The 19478-nt window shown below is 46.3% G+C and overlaps 1 protein-coding gene across 8 annotated transcripts in view; it reads left to right on the forward strand.

Moving 5' to 3' along the window:
• Window positions 1-19478, forward strand: part of shroom2a (shroom family member 2a) — an 87201-nt gene that overhangs the window by 29772 nt on the left and 37951 nt on the right. For 4 of the 8 annotated variants that reach the window (XM_036979029.2, XM_090236549.1, XM_090236548.1 and 1 more), the window contains exons 4-5: window positions 2719-2841; window positions 5253-7977. In XM_036979029.2, the coding sequence (XP_036834924.2) occupies window positions 2719-2841; window positions 5253-7977 (2848 nt within the window). Of the gene's footprint in view, window positions 1-618; window positions 724-2718; window positions 2842-5252; window positions 9135-9184; window positions 13942-19478 lie in introns of those variants that run through there. The other 4 variants (XM_036979028.2, XM_036979027.2, XM_090236547.1 and 1 more) reach the window with 2 other exon arrangements.

Below are 19478 nucleotides of genomic sequence, written 5' to 3' on the forward strand. Positions count from 1 at the left end.
TTTAAATAGTTATTTCCCAGGGACCGAGAATTGATTAGTCCGGCCATGCACTGCAGCGGTCTTAGTAAAACTAATTGTATGCTATTTCTATCGCACTCCAAAGTTGGAGTTGAGTTCTGATTTTGAGGGGGAGGAAGTTGCTATCACAAAAGGGATGTGACAGTCATGGAATTCTGGATGGCAGGACATTGGTCAGACAAATGACCATCCCAACAGCAAACATTTTTAATTTGGGACACAGCGCACATTTTCTCTTCTCCTCCTGACTGCATGTGCTGCTGCTGCAGGGAGGGTGGTGTTGCCTATGCAACCAAAACATGTTTGTTTTAAGCAAGGAGGAACAAAGTTTAATCACATTGTAAAGAGTGTTACCGCGGTAACAGAGGCCGTCCTGTCTCGTCTTCAATCAGCTGTTCGTGTTACAAAAACAAACAAAACATTTTATTTTCATGACGGTCTTAATCTGTAATCGTTGTTTACGCGATTATACGGTTATTGTGCCAGGCCTAGTCCCTCCAGCACTTAGGTTGACCATTTGTTAGGTTTGTTAAAATAGAGCCCTACATGTGGTTCCATGGTTCAGCGTTTCAGCCCGTGTTCCTCCTCCCCTGTTGGCAGGAATATGAGAATGGTGGATTTAGTAGCTACTGGAAAAATGCCCTCTGAGACTGATGTCCATGTGGCCAGGAGCTTTCTCAACAAGATATTACGAAGTTCCATGAGGTATGCTTCCATTATCTAGCTAGCCAATAGCATCCATCTCCCTTCCTCCTCCGCTTGTTGTCATCCACACAGACCTCTACCCATAATGCCATTATTCTGCTGTGTGGTAATATCATCATTCCAACCATCTGTGTTTCTTCCTAGTTCAACATCTCCCATGATTAGTCACCATTTTGTTTCATGATAAGTGACCATTTTCTTTCCTTCATCAAGTAGTGTCATGGATAATGCTTTTATCATGAGATTTATTGACTATAAGTAAGATTCATGTCAAGACCTTGATCTGTCATTCATGTTGGAGTTTCCATGGTTATCATAAACATTATCAGCCCACACTGCCCTCATGTCTTAATACTACTGCCTGTTTTGTTGTTAAATACTGCCTGTTGTGTTGTCAAAACTGCCAGTTGTGTTGTTGTCAATACTGCCTGTTGTGTTGCCGTCAATACTGCCTGTTGTGTTGCCGTCAATACTGCCTTTTGTGTTGCCGTCAATACTGTCTGATGTGTTGCCGTCAATACTGCCTGATGTGTTGCCGTCAATACTGCCTTTTGTGTTGCCGTCAATACTGCCTGATGTGTTGCCGTCAATACTGTCTGATGTGTTGCCGTCAATACTGTCTGATGTGTTGCCGTCAATACTGCCTTTTGTGTTGCCGTCAATACTGTCTGATGTGTTGCCGTCAAAACTGCCAGTTGTGTTGTTGTCAATACTGCCTGTTGTGTTGTTAAATACTGCCTGTTGTGTCGCTGTCAATACTGCCTGTTGTATTGTTGTCGTTGTCAATACTGCATGCTGTGTCGCCGTCAATACTGCATGCTGTGTCGCCGTCAATACTGCCTGTTGTGTCGCCGTCAATACTGCCTTTTGTGTTGCCGTCAATACTGCCTTTTGTGTTGCCGTCAATACTGCCTTTTGTGTTGCCGTCAATACTGCCTTTTGTGTTGCCGTCAATACTGCCTGTTGTGTCGCCGTCAATACTGCCTGTTGTATTGTTGTCGTTGTCAATACTGCATGCTGTGTCGCCGTCAATACTGCCTGTTGTCGCCGTCAATACTGCCTGTTGTCGCCGTCAATACTGCCTGTTGTCGCCGTCAATACTGCCTTTTGTGTTGCCGTCAATACTGCCTTTTGTGTCGCCGTCAATACTGCCTGTTGTCGCCGTCAATACTGCCTGTTGTCGTTGTCAATACTGCCTTTTGTGTTGCCGTCAATACTGCCTTTTGTGTCGCCGTCAATACTGCCTGTTGTCGCCGTCAATACTGCCTTTTGTGTTGCCGTCAATACTGCCTTTTGTGTTGCCGTCAATACTGCCTTTTGTGTTGCCGTCAATACTGCCTGTTGTGTCGCCGTCAATACTGCCTGTTGTATTGTTGTCGTTGTCAATACTGCATGCTGTGTCGCCGTCAATACTGCCTGTTGTGTCGCCGTCAATACTGCCTGTTGTGTCGCCGTCAATACTGCCTGTTGTCGCCGTCAATACTGCCTGTTGTCGCTGTCAATACTGCCTGTTGTCGCCGTCAATACTGCCTGTTGTCGCCGTCAATACTGCCTGTTGTCGCCGTCAATACTGCCTGTTGTCGCCGTCAATACTGCCTGTTGTCGCCTTCAATACTGCCTGTTGTCGCCGTCAATACTGCCTGTTGTCGCCGTCAATACTGCCTGTTGTGGTTTTGCATTAATACTGCCTGTTGTGGTTTTGCATTAATACTGCCTGTTGTGGAGTTGCGTTGTTACTACTGCCTGTTGTGGAGTTGCGTTGTTACTACTGCCTGTTGTGGAGTTGCGTTGTTGGTGGTCATGGCCGTGGTGATCATGGCGTCATGTGTTAATGTAACTCTGTGTTGTGTTAATGTAACTCTGTGTTGTGTTAATGTAACTCTGTGTTGTGTAGTCAATCAGCCAGTCACAGTAATGGAGGCCTGTTCATTTCTGCTTCCCAAGAGGACTTGGTCTAATCTAGTGCTTATCTCTCTCACTCACTCATATCTTTAGGAGGAATGAAGCCGTAAGCAGGCCTCACTCATGGCACGCCACCAAGTTCAACGAGAGCCAATCAGAGACTGCCAAAACTCAGTCTCCGCCCCCGCCAGTCTGGCAGACCAGATATGATGCAAGGTAACCCAGTGTTCCCCGCTAAGACATCAGGCTTAGAGCCCTACCCATGCCCACAACATTCAAACCCTACCCACCCATGCCCACAACATTCAAACCCTACCCACCCATGCCCACAACATTCAGACCCTACCCATGCCCACAACATTCAGACCCTACCCATGCCCACAACATTCAGGCCCTACCCTACACAACCCCGATTGTGTGTGCCAAATTTAAGACCGAAATCAGAAATAACTTGCTCCATTAGCAAATCTATTAGCTGCCTCTGTCTGTCACTTGCTCCCTGCCCACAGCTTGCTCTGCATGCAGTTTGCTCATTGCTGCTCTGGGTCTGTGAGTATCCATAGCAACAGCTCCGCTTGGGCTCCTCTGCTCAATGAAGACCATGAGAGTGCAGTTAGCTACTTTTCATCACTCTAGGAACATTTATTATTTTCTGTTAAATAATCTCTCCTGTTTTATATTTGACAGGGTTGAAGCACTTCTAACATCACATGATCTTAGTCAGATATGACTGTACTGCACTGCGCTGCATGAGCAAATGGCTCAGCTTCAAAATGTTAGTGATACCCGAGCTCTGAAAAATAAAACGGGCTCTACCCTGATGTAGAATGTCTGGGATCAGGAACAGGCTCCATGATCTGAGTTTTACTGTGACTACTTTCCACTGGCCCACAACTTCAGAGATTTGTTTCAAAATAAGACCAGTAGTTATTCTGTACCTCAATGCACTATGGACCTTTTTCATCGTTATTATACTGAGTGTGCCTAAAATCCTGTCAGTTTGTGTAGACAGTTGAGCTAGCATGTAGAGGTTTTCGCGGGTCTAAAAAGTTGGATCCAAATGGAACAGAGGACGATCAGACCCGGACCCTAAAGAACACAATAAAAAAAAATTAAAGGGGGACGTGGACCCGATCAGACCTGAACCTGAATGGACCCTCTGATAACCAGACCTATACCCGTACCCTAGACCAGATTCGATTGGACTTGAGGGACACATTTTATTTTATTTTTTCAGCGAAGTTGCTCTTCTGGTTAACAAATATATCTGCAGCTATATAAAATATGCTATAGGCTCTGCAGAGCCGTGGTCAGGTCCAATCGGGTCTATCAACTGTAGTTACATAGACCCGATAACCATCCCACAGGACCTGACCCGAACCCAAGAGAAAAGTTAGAATTTTGGAACCAGACCCGCCCGGGCTCCAGGTCAAGTATTGGGTATTTGGCTTGTGGTTGACCTGTGAATACCTCTACTAGCATGTCCCCCGAAGTACTGTGTTAGACTATAGCATTATGTAGGACAATGGGCCTCTACTAGCATGTCCCCCCCCCCCCCTCCCCCAAGTACTGTGTTAGACTGTAGCATTATGTAGGACAATGGGACTCTACTAGCAAGACCCCCCCCTCCCCCAAGTACTGTGTTAGACTGTAGCATTATGTAGGACAATGGGACTCTACTAGCAAGACCCCCCCCCTCCCCCCCCAAGTACTGTGTTAGACTACAGCATTATGTAGGACAATGGGCCTCTACTAGCATGTCCCCCCCCCAAGTACTATGTTAGACTATAGCATTATGTAGGACAATGGGCCTCTACTAGCATGTCCCCCCAAGTACTGTGTTAGACTATAGCATTATGTAGGACAATGGGCCTCTACTAGCATGACCCCCCCCCCCCCCCCCAAGTACTGTGTTAGACTATAGCATTATGTAGGACAATGGGCCTCTACTAGCATGTCCCCCCAAGTACTGTGTTAGACTATAGCATTATGTAGGACAATGGGCCTCTACTAGCATGTCCCCCCAAGTACTGTGTTAGACTATAGCATTATGTAGGACAATGGGCCTCTACTAGCATGTCCCCCCCCCCCTCCCCCAAGTACTGTGTTAGACTGTAGCATTATGTAGGACAATGGGACTCTACTAGCAAGACCCCCCCCCCCTCCCCCCCAAGTACTGTGTTAGACTACAGCATTATGTAGGACAATGGGCCTCTACTAGCATGCCTCCCCCCAAGTACTATGTTAGACTATAGCATTATGTAGGACAATGGGCCTCTACTAGCATGTCCCCCCCAAGTACTGTGTTAGACTACAGCATTATGTAGGACAATGGGCCTCTACTAGCATGTCCCCCCAAGTACTGTGTTAGACTATAGCATTATGTAGGACAATGGGCCTCTACTAGCATGTCCCCCCCAAGTACTGTGTTAGACTGTAGCATTATGTAGGACAATGGACCTCTACTAGCATGCCCCCCCCCAAGTACTGTGTTAGACTATAGCATTATGTAGGACAATGGGCCTCTACTAGCATGTCCCCCCCAAGTACTGTGTTAGACTATAGCATTATGTAGGACAATCCATTATGTATCTCGAACAGCCCTCTTCCACCTCTTTCCTCCCCAGCTTCCCCTCTACCAACCTCTCCTCGTCTGGCTGGGACCAGAACCAGACTAACCTACGGCGAGTATCAGACCAGTTCAGCTCTCTGGGCAGCATGGACAGTCTAGACGTCTCCCACCACCCCTACCCCCCTGGACACCAATCCCCAGGACGCTTCTCCCCGGTCAAGTCCAACACCAGCACGGAACACCTGGGAGGGGGCAAGAGGGACTCTGCATACAGCTCCTTTTCCACCAACTCTGGTACCCCAGACTACACCCTCTCCAAGACACCAGACTACACCCTCTCCAAGACACCAGACTACACCCTCTCTAAGACACCAGACCACACCCTCCCTAAGACACCAGACCACACCCTCCCTAAGACACCAGACCACACCCTCCCTAAGACACCAGACCACACCCTCCCTAAGACACCACACTACACCCTCCCTAAGACACCAGACTACACCCTCCCTAAGACACCAGACTACACCCTCCTTAAGAGCAATGCTGCCTCCACAGAGAACATGCTGTATGAGGTGAGCCAGTGGGAGTCAGGGGGCCAGCCCAGTAACGGCAGACATAGCCTGAGTAGTGAGGGGGTCAGGCAGGACGAGAGGCCAGGGTATCTGCAACTGGCTGGGGGACATGGGGCCATCATGGGCCGGGACAGCCCCAGGACAACGGAGCAGTCAGGGTCAGGTTCTTCCCACTCCTCCAGCTCTGCTAGGGCTAGCTGCGGTCCCGTCTGGCACGTTCCTGACAAGAAGAAGACCTCCTATCCCTCTCCTCCTCCATCACCGCCTGTACGCAGTGACAGTTTCGCTGCTACGAAGTCCCATGAGAATGTTCTGGTTATAGCCTGTCCAGAGGGACCCGGTGCTCACACCCAGCCCAAGGCACATGGTAAAGGAATGGATAACTCTGATAACTCACAATGCACCAATGACTCTCGGCGTAGCCATCACAACTTACCCTCCAAGAACAACATGGTCCCTCCTTACATTTCACCAAAGAACTGTCATCCCAACCAGGTGAACTGTAACAAGCTTTGCTCCCTGTCCAGTAGTGATGTCAGGCTGGGCCAGCTCCCCCCTACCTACTTGCTCGGCCACCAGAGACAGTACAGTAATGAGAGCTCTCTCTACTCCCACCCCAGGACTTGGTCTGTCCCCAAACAGCAGAACGTCAGCATCTGCTACAGCAGCATGCAGGAGCTCCCCACCAACTACAATGCCCAGAACACCCAGCTCTACAGCCAGACCCCAGACAGCACTGGAGACAGCCGGTACTACTGTGTGACGGCCAGACAGCCTGGTCAACCGGTCACCCAGGCCCTGCTGGTCAAGACTGACGAAAGGAGGGGTGGAGGGGGTAGAGAGGAGGGTGTGGAGGGTGGCGGTGAAAGGAGGAGTGCAGTGAGCATCGTACAGGGTGGAGGAGATAAGAAGTCACTCACTCCCCTGGGGTCAGAGGTTACCAATGCTAAGTACCAGCCACCTCCACCCCTCAACAACGACAGTAAGGGATACAGCAGACAGGATGACGGCTCCCGCCACAAACAGCCAGCTACCGTTTGTCCCTCTGCTGTACTGGAGTCCTCTACAGGCCAGCCCAGCCTGAAGAGGAACAACAGTCAGACTGCAGAGCCCCACTGTATGAGTTACCCCCCGAGAAGACAGTCTCTACAACCTCTTCAGCAGGACACCATACACCGTCAAGAGATGCTGCCAGACAGTCAGATCTGCCCTCAGACCACCAGCGGCCTCAGCAACTCAGGCCTCGTACCCAGAGACTGTTCCAGTGTGGAGACTGTAGATCTCTCCAGTAACCAGTGCACCAGGACTGACCGGTTCGCCACCACCCTGAGGAATGAGATCCAGATGAGACGTGCCCAGCTGCAGAAGAGTAAGAGCGCTGCCTCCCTGAGTGGACCCTGTGAGGTGGAGGAGAACCATGAGGTGCCAGAGGTCTGGAGGCCCAAAGACACCACCTCTTCTTCAGATGGCTCCTTCACCTCCACCTATAAGGACCATCTGAAGGAGGCGCAGGCCCGCGTACTGAAGGTCACCTCCTTTAGAAGGAGAGACCTGGAGCCTGTCCTTCTGGAGCACCCTGTGGCAGAGGCAGGGTCCCTGCCGGACTACTCCTCCTCTGGTCTGGGGAGGAGCGACAACTCTAACCCCCTGTCCAGCCTCTCTGAGGGCCTCCCAGCCAGGTCTGGCTCTGCCCAGAGTCAGGTGACCCGTATCGGAAGCAGGAAGCGTTTCACCACGGAGAAGAAGGTCCGGTGTTTCTCTGAGCCAGACAAAATCAATGAGGTGGGGGTGGAGGAGGAGCTGACCCCCCCTGAGGCTGCAGACTCCTTGCTGAACCAACGCTCCACCCCCAGACCTGCCTTCACCAGACCCCTCCCTAAAACTGCCCTGCCAGGCCCTGTTGAGGACTGTGGAGAGGGCAAAGAGATAGCCAGGGGTGATTGTGACATGTCCAGCAGCAGGAAGGAACAGAGAGAGTGTCAGGGACAGGACAACAGACAGCAGGCCCTTCTGGAGCTGCAGAGACTGGGGACCTTTGCTGAGTACGAGACCACCTGGAACACCCAGAAGAAAGCAGCTGAGACCAGAGGCTCAGGATGCTCCCACTCTGCTGATAACATCCTGGATCCTGGAAAAGATGACAGGACCAAACCAGCCCCAGTCCACGAGAGGTCCCGATCCTCACCCTCCGCTGACTTCTATGACAAGGTGAGATACTGGCATCCTATCCTCAACCTCCCATGACTTCTATGACAAGGTGAGAGACTGGCATCCTATCCTCAACCTCCGCTGACTTCTATGACAAGGTGAGAGACTGGCATCCTATCCTCAACCTCCGCTGACTTCTATGACAAGGTGAGATACTGGCATCCTATCTTTGTTGTAGAGCACTACAAGGGCCCATGGGTCTCGAAACTGAGTCACTGTCAAACTCATTGTCGGTTCAAATGTTCCTGCATGTTATGACTTTACTCTCAGTACAGCATCTCTATGGGGAGTAGCTCTCTGCTCCACTGAAGAACTTACGATCACGCCTGACAAGGCCTCGCTGGAAGCTCTGCTGTCCATAGGTGACAACGCTGAGGCTCAGATTCATTCCTTAGATTTCGCACTGTTAAAAAACCCATTTGGAACGTGTAAAGAAAAGGACGAGTATGGAACATCTTAGGCTAGGTTGAGGAGTGACGTCTTACACAGAACCCAAACCGGCTGCGCTCGTGCGCCATCGTGCATAAATGTATGTTGTCCCCCCACACTAAACGCGATCACGGCACGCAGGTTAAAATATCAAAACAAACTCTGAACCAATTACATTATTTTGGGGACAGGTCGAAAAGCATTAAACATTTATGCCAATTTTCCTAGCTAGCTTGCACTTGCTAACTAATTTGTCCTATTTAGCTAGCTTTCTTTTGCTAGCTAATTTGTCCTGGGATATAAACATTGAGTTGTTATTTTACCTGAAATGCACAAGGTCCTCTTCTCCAACAATTAATCCACACATAAAACGGTCAACCGAATCAGGCTTTTTTCTTCCAGGCCTTTTCTTCTCTGTACTTTATATTGCGATTGGCACTTACATAAATTAGGTGCATTACCGCCACCTACCTAATTCTTCTTTCAGTAACCCACGTGGGTATAACCAATGAGGAGATGGCACGTGGGTACCTGCTTCTATAAACCAATGAGGAGATGGGAGAGCCAGGACTTGCAGCGCGATCTGCGCCACATATAGAACTGACTTCGTTTTTAGTGCCTGGCAACGCAGACAATCGTTCGCGAGCAATGTGGGTGCAATAATTGAATAATATTGATTTCTACATTTATTTTGTGACTCGAGCGGTGTAGTCAAAGGATAAGGCTAGGTTGAGGAGTGACCCCTTAGGCTAGGTTGAGGAGTGACCCCTTAGGCTAGGTTGAGGAGTGACCCCTTAGGCTAGGTTGAGGAGTGACACTATGGTGCATCTGTAGAGTGCAGGAATGATGGTTTAAGACAAGGTTTCCAGTTCTGGTTATTTATTAACCAACTAAAAGGTCAGAGCACATAGGGTGGGTAGGATGAAGATATATAATGACTTGTAAGGCTGATAAGGTTGTGTGTGTTCTGGAACATTCCTGGCCGGCCATAACTAATAACAGGAGTATTTGCAGTAGACTATATTATGGAGCTAGACAACAATACTAGGATAGGAGGATGATGTCATGCTGCAGGAGCTGCTGCAGTAAGCCAGGGCATTCATCAAACTGAGTCATGGCTCCTGCTCCAGAGTCGATGCATCCATACTAGTAGTAGTCATGGCTCCAGAGTCTATACATCCATACTAGTAGTAGTCATGGCTCCAGTCTAAACATCCATACTAGTAGTAGTCATGGCTCCAGTCTACACATCCATACTAGTAGTAGTCATGGCTCCAGAGTCTACACATCCATACCAGTAGTAGTCATGGCTCCAGAGTCTACACATCCATACTAGTAGTAGTCATGGCTCCAGTCTACACATCCATACTAGTAGTAGTCATGGCTCCAGTCTACACATCCATACTAGTAGTAGTCATGGCTCCAGTCTACACATCCATACTAGTAGTAGTCATGGCTCCAGTCTACACATCCATACTAGTAGTAGTCATGGCTCCAGAGTCTATACATCCATACTAGTAGTGGTCATGGCTCCAGAGTCTATACATCCATACTAGTAGTATCAATGGCTCCAGAGTCTACACATCCATACTAGTAGTAGTCATGGCTCAAGTCTACACATCCATACTAGTAGTAGTCATGGCTCCAGTCTACATACCCATACTAGTAGTAGTCATGGCTCCAGTCTACACATCCATACTAGTAGTAGTCATGGCTCCAGAGTCTACACATCCATACTAGTAGTAGTCATGGCTCCAGTCTACACATCCATACTAGTAGTAGTCATGGCTCCAGTCTACACATCCATACTAGTAGTAGTCATGGCTCCAGTCTACACATCCATACTAGTAGTAGTCATGGCTCCAGAGTCTACACATCCATACTAGTAGTAGTCATGGCTCCAGAGTCTACACATCCATACTAGTAGTAGTCATGGCTCCAGCTCCAGAGTCTACACATCCATACTAGTAGTAGTCATGGCTCCAGTCTACACACCCATACTAGTAGTAGTCATGGCTCCAGTCTACACATGCATACTAGTAGTAGTCATGGCTCCAGTCTACACATCCATAATAGTAGTAGTCATGGCTCCAGAGTCTACACATCCATACTAGTAGTAGTCATGGCTCCAGTCTACACATCCATACTAGTAGTAGTCATGGCTCCAGTCTACACATCCATACTAGTAGTAGTCATGGCTCCAGAGTCTATACATTCATACTAGTAGTAGTCATGGCTCCAGAGTCTATACATCCATACTAGTAGTAGTCATGGCTCCAGAGTCTATACATCCATACTAGTAGTAGTCATGGCTCCAGAGTCTATACATCCATACTACTGGTAGTCATGGCTCCAGCTCCAGAGTCTATACATCCATACTAGTAGTAGCAATGGCTCCAGAGTCTACACATCCATACTAGTAGTAGTCATGGCTCAAGTCTACACATCCATACTAGTAATAGTCATGGCTCCAATCTACACACCCATACTAGTAGTAGTCATGGCTCCAGTCTACACATCCATACTAGTAGTAGTCATAGCTCCAGTCTACACATCCATACTAGTAGTAGTCATGGCTCCAGAGTCTACACATCCATACTAGTAGTAGTCATGGCTCCAGTCTACACATCCATACTAGTAGTAGTCATGGCTCCAGAGTCTATACATCCATACTAGTTGTAGTCATGGTTCCAGAGTCTATACATCCATACTAGTAGTGGTCATGGCTCCAGAGTCTACACATCCATACTAGTAGTAGTCATGGCTCCTGCTCCTGAATCTATACATCCATACTAGTAGTAGTCATGACTCCAGAGTCTATACATCCATACTAGTAGTAGTCATGATTCCAGAGTCTATACATTTTTCCTTGGCAAAAAAAACAATACGATAACCGATATTTAACATTTTAGCGGCCTTTTAAACATTCTAGTACAGACAGTTAAATAGTTAACACACACACATGGACACAGCGTTCTAAGGCACTGTATCTCAGTGCAAGAGGAGTCACTACAGTCCCTGGTTCGAATCCATGATGTTTCACATCTGGCAATGATTGGGAGTCCCAGTGGGCAGCGCACAGTTCGCCCAGCGTCGTCCGGGCAATCATTGTAAATAAGTATAACTGACTTGTATAGTTAAATTAAGGTAACACACACACACCACACTAACCAATAAGTTATTTTGTTGCCATTTATGTATGTCCCCATTACCAGTGAAACATAATCAAAACCTATTTCTTTCACTTACTTGCTGTGCTGTTTCGTTGTTCAGTCGTTTCATTCTCAACCAGGATTTCTATGGAACGCTGTTTGGGTCTTTGTGTGTCAAAGATACACATCAAATAACACTTGCATAGACACTGGAGCCAAAACAACAACATAATTTGTTTCAGTAGCTAGCTAACTATAAAGCTATGTGTCATCTAAAATAACCCTAATTTATAAGACCGTTCTTATTTGATTCATGGTGGTCAGATGCATCTATATGAAGCTAGCCACAATAAGGATTAGCCGCAATAGTGGACTTTGCGGTTATCTTTCAAAATAAAAGTATGGCATAATTCTGCTATTTGTATTCATTTGCATTACTGTCAATGACATACTTTTATTTTGAAGGCAAACCACAAATTCCACTATTGTGCCTAATCCTTATTGTGGCTAGCTTCACAACACATAACCCGGTCTGTTCAAGCCTCACTAGCCAGATGAAGGTTGCTGGCTGCTTATAACGTTAGCTTTGGGCAACAGGGTTAAATAGCTGGCTAGCTATTTATTTTCATGGACTGAAGTTCAATTTCAATATGCGAACAACAAGTGGCAACCTAGCTAATACTTACTCACAAGGATTCCTAAATCATTGCTAAGGATAATGAAAATTACTTCAGTTTCTACTGGTCATAGTTTTCAGGCTGGTTGTATTGGTGCTAGCTAGCTACCCCAGAAGTTGCGGTCGAACAAATGATGCTTTATTACCAACGCGGTATTGTAAACGCATCGTTCGTGGCCGGTGTTTGCTTGTTTGCAGACTTTTTTTGTACAGCTTTGACAGTGCTACTGTATCTTTTTTGACACACAAAGACCCAAACGGCGTTCCTTAGTATGTATGTCGTAAAGCTGATAGCAGTGACGCTATAACTTTAACTCTGGTAGGGCAACATCTGAAAAATGGCACACTTGGTAGTGTGTACTGGTGCTGGTGCTGTACTGGTGAATTCCATTATCTTGGCTTTAATGGATTTCGCCTTTTAAGTTGTCTTGCTGAAATATTCTTACTCTTTCAAATGTCTGCTCAACTTTTTTACTGCTTGATCCACACAACAGACATTGTGGGCTAGGTTGCACGTGTAGCGCCATTACGTCATGTAACTAACTACGTTATATAGGTATGCACGGTAGCTTTGACATCGGTTTTTAACATCGGAGTTAAACTAGACATCGGGCCGATACAGATGTTGGCATATTTAGCTAATATCGGCTGATTCTGATTTGTTCACCAATATCGTGCATCCCTAGTAGTAACCAAAAAAGTGTTAAACAAATAAAAATATATTTTAGTTTCTTCAAAGTAGCCACCCTTTTCCTTTGCCAGCTTTGTACACTCTTGGCATTCTCTCAACCAACTTTCCCACATATGCTGAGCACTTGTCGCCTGCTTTTCATTCACTCTGAGCTCCAAACATTCTCAATTGGGTTGAGGTCGGGTGATTGTGGAGGCCAGGTCATCTGATGCATCACTCTCCTTGGTCAAATAGCCCTTACACAGCCTGGAGGTGTGTTGGGTCATTGTCCTGTTGAAATACAAATGATAGTCCCACAAAACGCAAACCGAGTGGGAATGGTGTATCGCTGCAGAATCGCTCATTTGAACTCATCAGACCAAAGGACAGATTTCCACCTGTCTAATTGCTCGTGTTTCTTGGCCCAAGCAAGTCTCTTCTTCTTATCGGTGTCTTTTAGTAGTGGTTTCTTTGCAGCAAATGGACCATAAAGGCCTGATTCATGCAGTCTCCTCTGAACAGTTGATGTTGAGATATCTGTTACTTGAACTCAGTGAAGCATTTATTTGGGCTGTAATCTGAGGTGCAGTTGACTCTAATGAACTTATCCTATTTAGCAGAGATGACTCTGGGTCTTCCTTTCCTGTGGTGGTTCTCATGAGAGCCAGTTTCATCATAGCGCTTGATGGTTTTTGCGACGGCACTTGAAGAAACTTAAAAAATTCTAGATATTTTCCACATTTACTGACCTTCATGCCTTAAAGTAATGATGAAATGTCGTTTCGCTTTGCTTATTTGAGCTGTTCTTGCCATAATATGGACTTGGTCTTTTACCAAATAGGGCTATCTTCTGTATACTTGTCACAACAGAACTGATTGGCTCAAACACATACATTATTCTGTATACCACCGCTTTATTTTCATTTAACTGCAGGTCAGTTAAGAACAAATTCTTATTTACAATGACAGCCTACCAAAAGGCAAAAGGCCTCCTGCGGGGCCTGGGATAAAAAAATATAGGACAAAACACACATCACGACAAGAGACACCACAACACTACATAAAGAGAGACCTAAGACAACAACATAGCATGGCAGCAACACATGACAACACAGCATGGTAGCAACACAACATGGCAGCAGCACAACATGGAGCAGCACAAAACAGGGTACAAACATTATTGAGCACAGACAACAGCACAAAGGGCAAGGAGGTAGAGACAACAATACATCACGCGAAGCAGCCACAGCTGTCAGCGAGTGTCCATGATTGAGTCTTTGAATGAAGAGATTGAGATAAAACCTTCAGTTTGAGTGTTTGTTGCAGCTCGTTCCAGTCGCTAGCTATAGCAAGCTGAAAAGACAAGGGACTCAGGGATGTGTGCGCTTTGGGGACCTTTAACAGAATGTGACTGGCAGAACAGGTGTTGTATGTGGAGGTTGAGGGCTGCAGTAGATATCTCAGATAAGGGGGAGTGAAGCCTAAGACGGTTTTATAAATAAGCGTATAACCACTGGGTCTTGCGACGGGTATACAGAGATGACCAGTTTACAGAAGAGTATAGAGTGCACTGATGTGTCCTATAAGGAGCATTGGTGGCAAATCTTATGGCCGAATGGTAAAGAACATCTAGCTGCTCGAGAGCAACCTTACCTGCCGATCTATAAATTACGTTTCTGTAATCTAGCATGGGTAGGATGGTCATCTGAATCAGGGTTAGTTTGGCAGCTGGGGGTGAAAGAGGAGTGATTACTATAGAGGAAACCAAGTCTAGATTTAACTTTAGCCAGCAGCTTTGATATGTGCTGATTTGAAAAAAAGTGTACCATCTAGCCATACTCCCAAGTACTTGTATGAAGTGACTAAATCAAGCTCTAAACCCTCAGAGGTAGTAATCACACCTGTGGGGAGAAGGGCATTCTTCTTACCAAACCACATAACCTTGTTCTGAACAGCTCCAAAACAAAGGTCAAGGGCAGAGAAAGCTTGTTGGACACTAAGAAAGCTTTGTTGTAGAACGTTTAATACAAAATCCAGGGAGGGGCCAGCTGAGTTTAAGACTGCATATGAATGGATGAGAGAGTGGATGAGAGAGCTTCCTACTGCCTGAGCTATGTTGTTGATGTAAATTGAGAAGAGCGTGGGGCCTAGGATTGAGCCTTGGGGTACACCCTTGGTGACAGGCAGTGGCTGAGATAGCAGATGTTCTGACTTTATGCTCTGCACTCTTTGAGAGCGGTAGTTAGCAAACCAGGCCAAAGACCCATCAGAGACACCAATACTCCTTAACCGGCCCACAATAATGGAATGGTCTACCATATCGAGAGACACCAATACTACTTAACCGGCCCACAAGAATGGAATGGTGTACCATATCGAAAGCTTTGGCCAAGTCAATTAAAATAGCAGCACAACATTGCTTAGTATCAAGGGCAATGGTGACATCATTGAGGACCTTTAAGGTTGTAGTGACACATCCATAACCTGAGCAGAAACCAGATTGTATACCAGAGAGAATACTATAGACATCAAAAAAGCCAGTCAGTTGATTATTGACAAGTTTTTCCAACACTTTTGATAAACAGGGCTAAATAGAAATAGGCCTATAACAGTTAGGATCAGCTTGATCTCCCCCTTTTAAAGAAAGGACGAATCGTGGCTGCCTTCCAAGCAGTAGGAACCTCCTCAGAGAGGAGAGTCAGGTTAAAAAGGTCAGAGAAAGGCTTGGCGATTATAGGGGCAGCAACCTTAAAGAAGAAAGGGTCTAAACCATCTGACCCAGATGTTTTTTGGGTCAAGTTTAAGGAGCCCCTTTAGCACCTTGGAGTAAGGGACGCCCTGCAGGGAGAAACTTTGTAGCAGGGCTAGGGAGGAGCATCGGGGCTAGACGCATTAGAAGGCTAGGGAGATGAGGAAATGTTGGACGGGCAAGGAGGCGTGGCTGAGTCAAATAGGAATCCTGACTTAATGAAGTGGTGATTTAAAGAGCTCAGCCATGTGCTTCTTCTTATTAACAACCACATCAACTTTTAAGGGACATGCACAGCTGTGAGGAGGAGTGTTAATTCTCCAGGTCTTTAACCATTTTCCAGAACTTCTTGGGGTTAGACCCACAGAGAGAGAACTGCTACTTAAAGTAACTAACTTTGGCCTTCCGGATAGCCTGAGTGATAAACAGGGACAAATAGAAATAGGCCTATAACAGTTAGGATCAGCTTGATCTCCCCTTTAAATTAAGGATTAACTGTGGCTGCCTTCCACAGAAACCTTAAAGATGAAAGGGTCTAAACCATCTGACTAACTAACTTGGCCTTCCGGATAGCCGGAGTACACTTATTTCTCTTTTGCTTGATCGAGAGTGTGTGTGCCGAGCCTTTTGCCAAATGCAATTTTTGAGGTGGAGTAACTCTGCAAGATCACAGTCGAACCAGGGGCTGAACCTGTTTTTAATTCTCATTTTCTTTATGGGGGTGCGTTTGTTAACAATATCACTGAAAATATATATTTTTTTAAGTTCCAAGCGTCTTCGACAGAGAGGATCAAGCTGATTCTATACCATTTTACAGAGGCTAGATCATGAAGGAAGGCTTGCTCATTATTTATTTTTTTGCAAGCGTCTTTGACAAATCAGGACAGGTCGTTTCACTGAGCAGCCATTAAGAACACAGGCTGTAAAACAGTGATCTCTAAGGTCATTACAGAAAACACCGGACTGAAACCTATCAGGATTATTTGTGAGGTTGAGGAGGAGTGAGGAGAGTAGCCTTTTCTGGGTGTTTGGAGTCATACCTTGTGGGATTGGTAATAACCTGAGAAAGATTTAAGGAGTCCCATTGCTTTAGGACTTGGTCCTAAACATGTCCCAGTTTAAGTCACCAAGCAGGACAAATTCAGACTTAGTGTAAGGGGCCAAGAGAGAGCTTAGGGCAGGTAGGGTACAGGCCGGTGATGATGGAGGACGATCGCGCCCAGAAACAGTCAACAAAGAGCTATTTGAAAGTGTAATGCTTAAAACCAGCAAATCAAATTGTTTGGGGACCGACTTGGTGGAGACAACTGAGCACTGAAGGTGATCCTTGGTAAAGATTGCCACTCCCACACCTTTGGAAGATCTGTCTTGCCCAAAAAGGTTATAACCTTTTAACATCAGTATTCAAAACACTATTTCTTAACCACGTCTCAGTAATGACCAACACATCTGGATTCGAGCTGTGAACTCACACTTTCAATTGGTACATTTTAGGTAATAAGCTTCTGGTGTTAAAGTGCAGAAAACCCAGGCTTTTATGAGAGCAGAAATCAGTGAAGCAGATATCAGAGCACAAATCAGAATTGGAGCTAGCAACAGTACATTCACATTTCCAGATATCATCAACAGTATTACAATCAGGGCACGGCAGCGGACAGGGAGAGCTCTGCAGTGCTGATTTATGACATCTGAATGTGCATCAGATGGCAACAAGATCATATTATACAGCAATTTCATCAGGTAACATGAATACAAAAGCCAGTGAGAGGTGGTTAGAATAGGATGGGAGCCCAAAACTCTGTGTAACCAATAGAGAGTCAGAATCCCGAGTGTGGGAACAAACAGACTGTCCCACAGATGGGTAAACAAGAAAGTTCATAGTCAACAAAGCATGCAGGAGTCATGAGGCAAATAGCAAAATGCACAAGATAAAAATACACAACGACTTGGGGCTAGCCATTGTAAGTTCAGAATCACCCCTACCTTGTCACAACACAACTGATTGTCTTAAACACATTAAGAAGGAAAGAATTGCAACTATTTAACTTTTAAGAAGGCACACCTGTTAATTGAAATACATTCCAGGTGACTACCTCCTATGGCCGATTGAGAGAATGCCAAGAGTGTGTAAAGCTGTCAAGGCAATGGGTTTTGAAGACTTTGAAGAATCTCAAATATAAAATACACTGCTCAAAAAAATAAAGGGAACACTTAAACAACACAATGTAACTCCAAGTCAATCACACTTCTGTGAAATCAAACTGTCCACTTAGGAAGCAACACTGATTGACAATCAATTTCACATGCTATTGTGCAAATGCAATAGACAACAGGTGGAAATTATAGGCAATTAGCAAGACACCGTCAATAAAGGAGTGGTTCTGCAGGTGGTGACCACAGACCACTTCTCAGTTCCTATGCTTCCTGGCTGATGTTTTGGTCACTTTTGAATGCTGGCGGTGCTTTCACTCTAGTGGTAGCATGAGACGGAGTCTACAACCCACACAAGTGGCTCAGGTAGTGCAGCTCATCCAGGATGGCACATCAATGCGAGTAGTGGCAAGAAGGTTTGCTGTGTCTGTCAGCGTAGTGTCCAGAGCATGGAGGCGCTACCAGGAGACAGGCCAGTACATCAGGAGATGTGGAGGAGGCCGTAGGAGGGCAACAACCCAGCAGCAGGACCGCTACCTCCGCCTTTGTGCAAGGAGGAGCAGGAGGAGCACTGCCAGAGCCCTACAAAATGACCTCCAGCAGGCCACAAATGTGCATGTGTCTGCTCAAACGGTCAGAAACAGACTCCATGAGGGTGGTATGAGGGCCCGATGTCCACAGGTGGGGGTTGTGCTTACAGCCCAACACCGTGCAGGACGTTTGGCATTTGCCAGAGAACACCAAGATTGGCAAATTCGCCACTGGCGCCCTGTGCTCTTCACAGATGAAAGCAGGTTCACACTGAGCACGTGACAGAGTCTGGAGACGCCGTGGAGAACGTTCTGCTGCCTACAACATCCTCCAGCATGACTGGTTTGGCGGTGGGTCAGTCATGGTGTGGGGTGGCATTTCTTTGGGGGGCCGCACAGCCCTCCATGTGCTCGCTAGAGGTAGCCTGACTGCCATTAGGTACCGAGATGAGATCCTCAGACCCCTTGTGAGACCATATGCTGGTGCGGTTGGCCCTGGGTTCCTCCTAATGCAAGACAATGCTAGACCTCATGTGGCTGGAGTTTGTCCGCAGTTCCTGCAAGAGGAAGGCATTGATACTATGGACTGGCTTGCCCATTCCCCAGACCTGAATCCAATTGAGCACATCTGGGACATAATGTCTCGCTCCATCCACCAATGCCACGTTGCACCACAAACTGTCCAGGAGTTGGCGGATGCTTTAGTCCAGGTCTGGGAGGAGATCCCTCAGGAGACCATCCACCACCTCATCAGGAGCATGCCCAGGCATTGTAGGGAGGTCATACAGGCACATGGGGGCAACACACACTAGTGAGCCTCATTTTGACATGTTTTAAGGACATTACATCAAAGTTGGATCAGCCTGTAGTGTGGTTTTCCACTTTAATCCAGACCTCCATGGGTTGATAAATTTGATTTCCATTGATCATTTTTGTGTGATTTTGTTGTCAGCACATTCAACTATGTAAAGAAAAAAGTATTTAATAAGAATATTTCATTCATTCAGATCTAGGATGTGTTATTTTAGTGTTCCCTTTATTTTTTTGAGCAGTGTTTTTTGGATTTGTTTAACACTTTTTTTGGTTACTCCATGATTCCGTATGTGTTCCATATAGTTTTGATGTCCTCACTATTATTCTACAA

Source organism: Oncorhynchus mykiss, chromosome 5 (assembly GCF_057628025.1).
Source record: "Oncorhynchus mykiss isolate SJ-2025 chromosome 5, ASM5762802v1, whole genome shotgun sequence".
Lineage (NCBI taxonomy): Eukaryota > Metazoa > Chordata > Actinopteri > Salmoniformes > Salmonidae > Oncorhynchus > Oncorhynchus mykiss.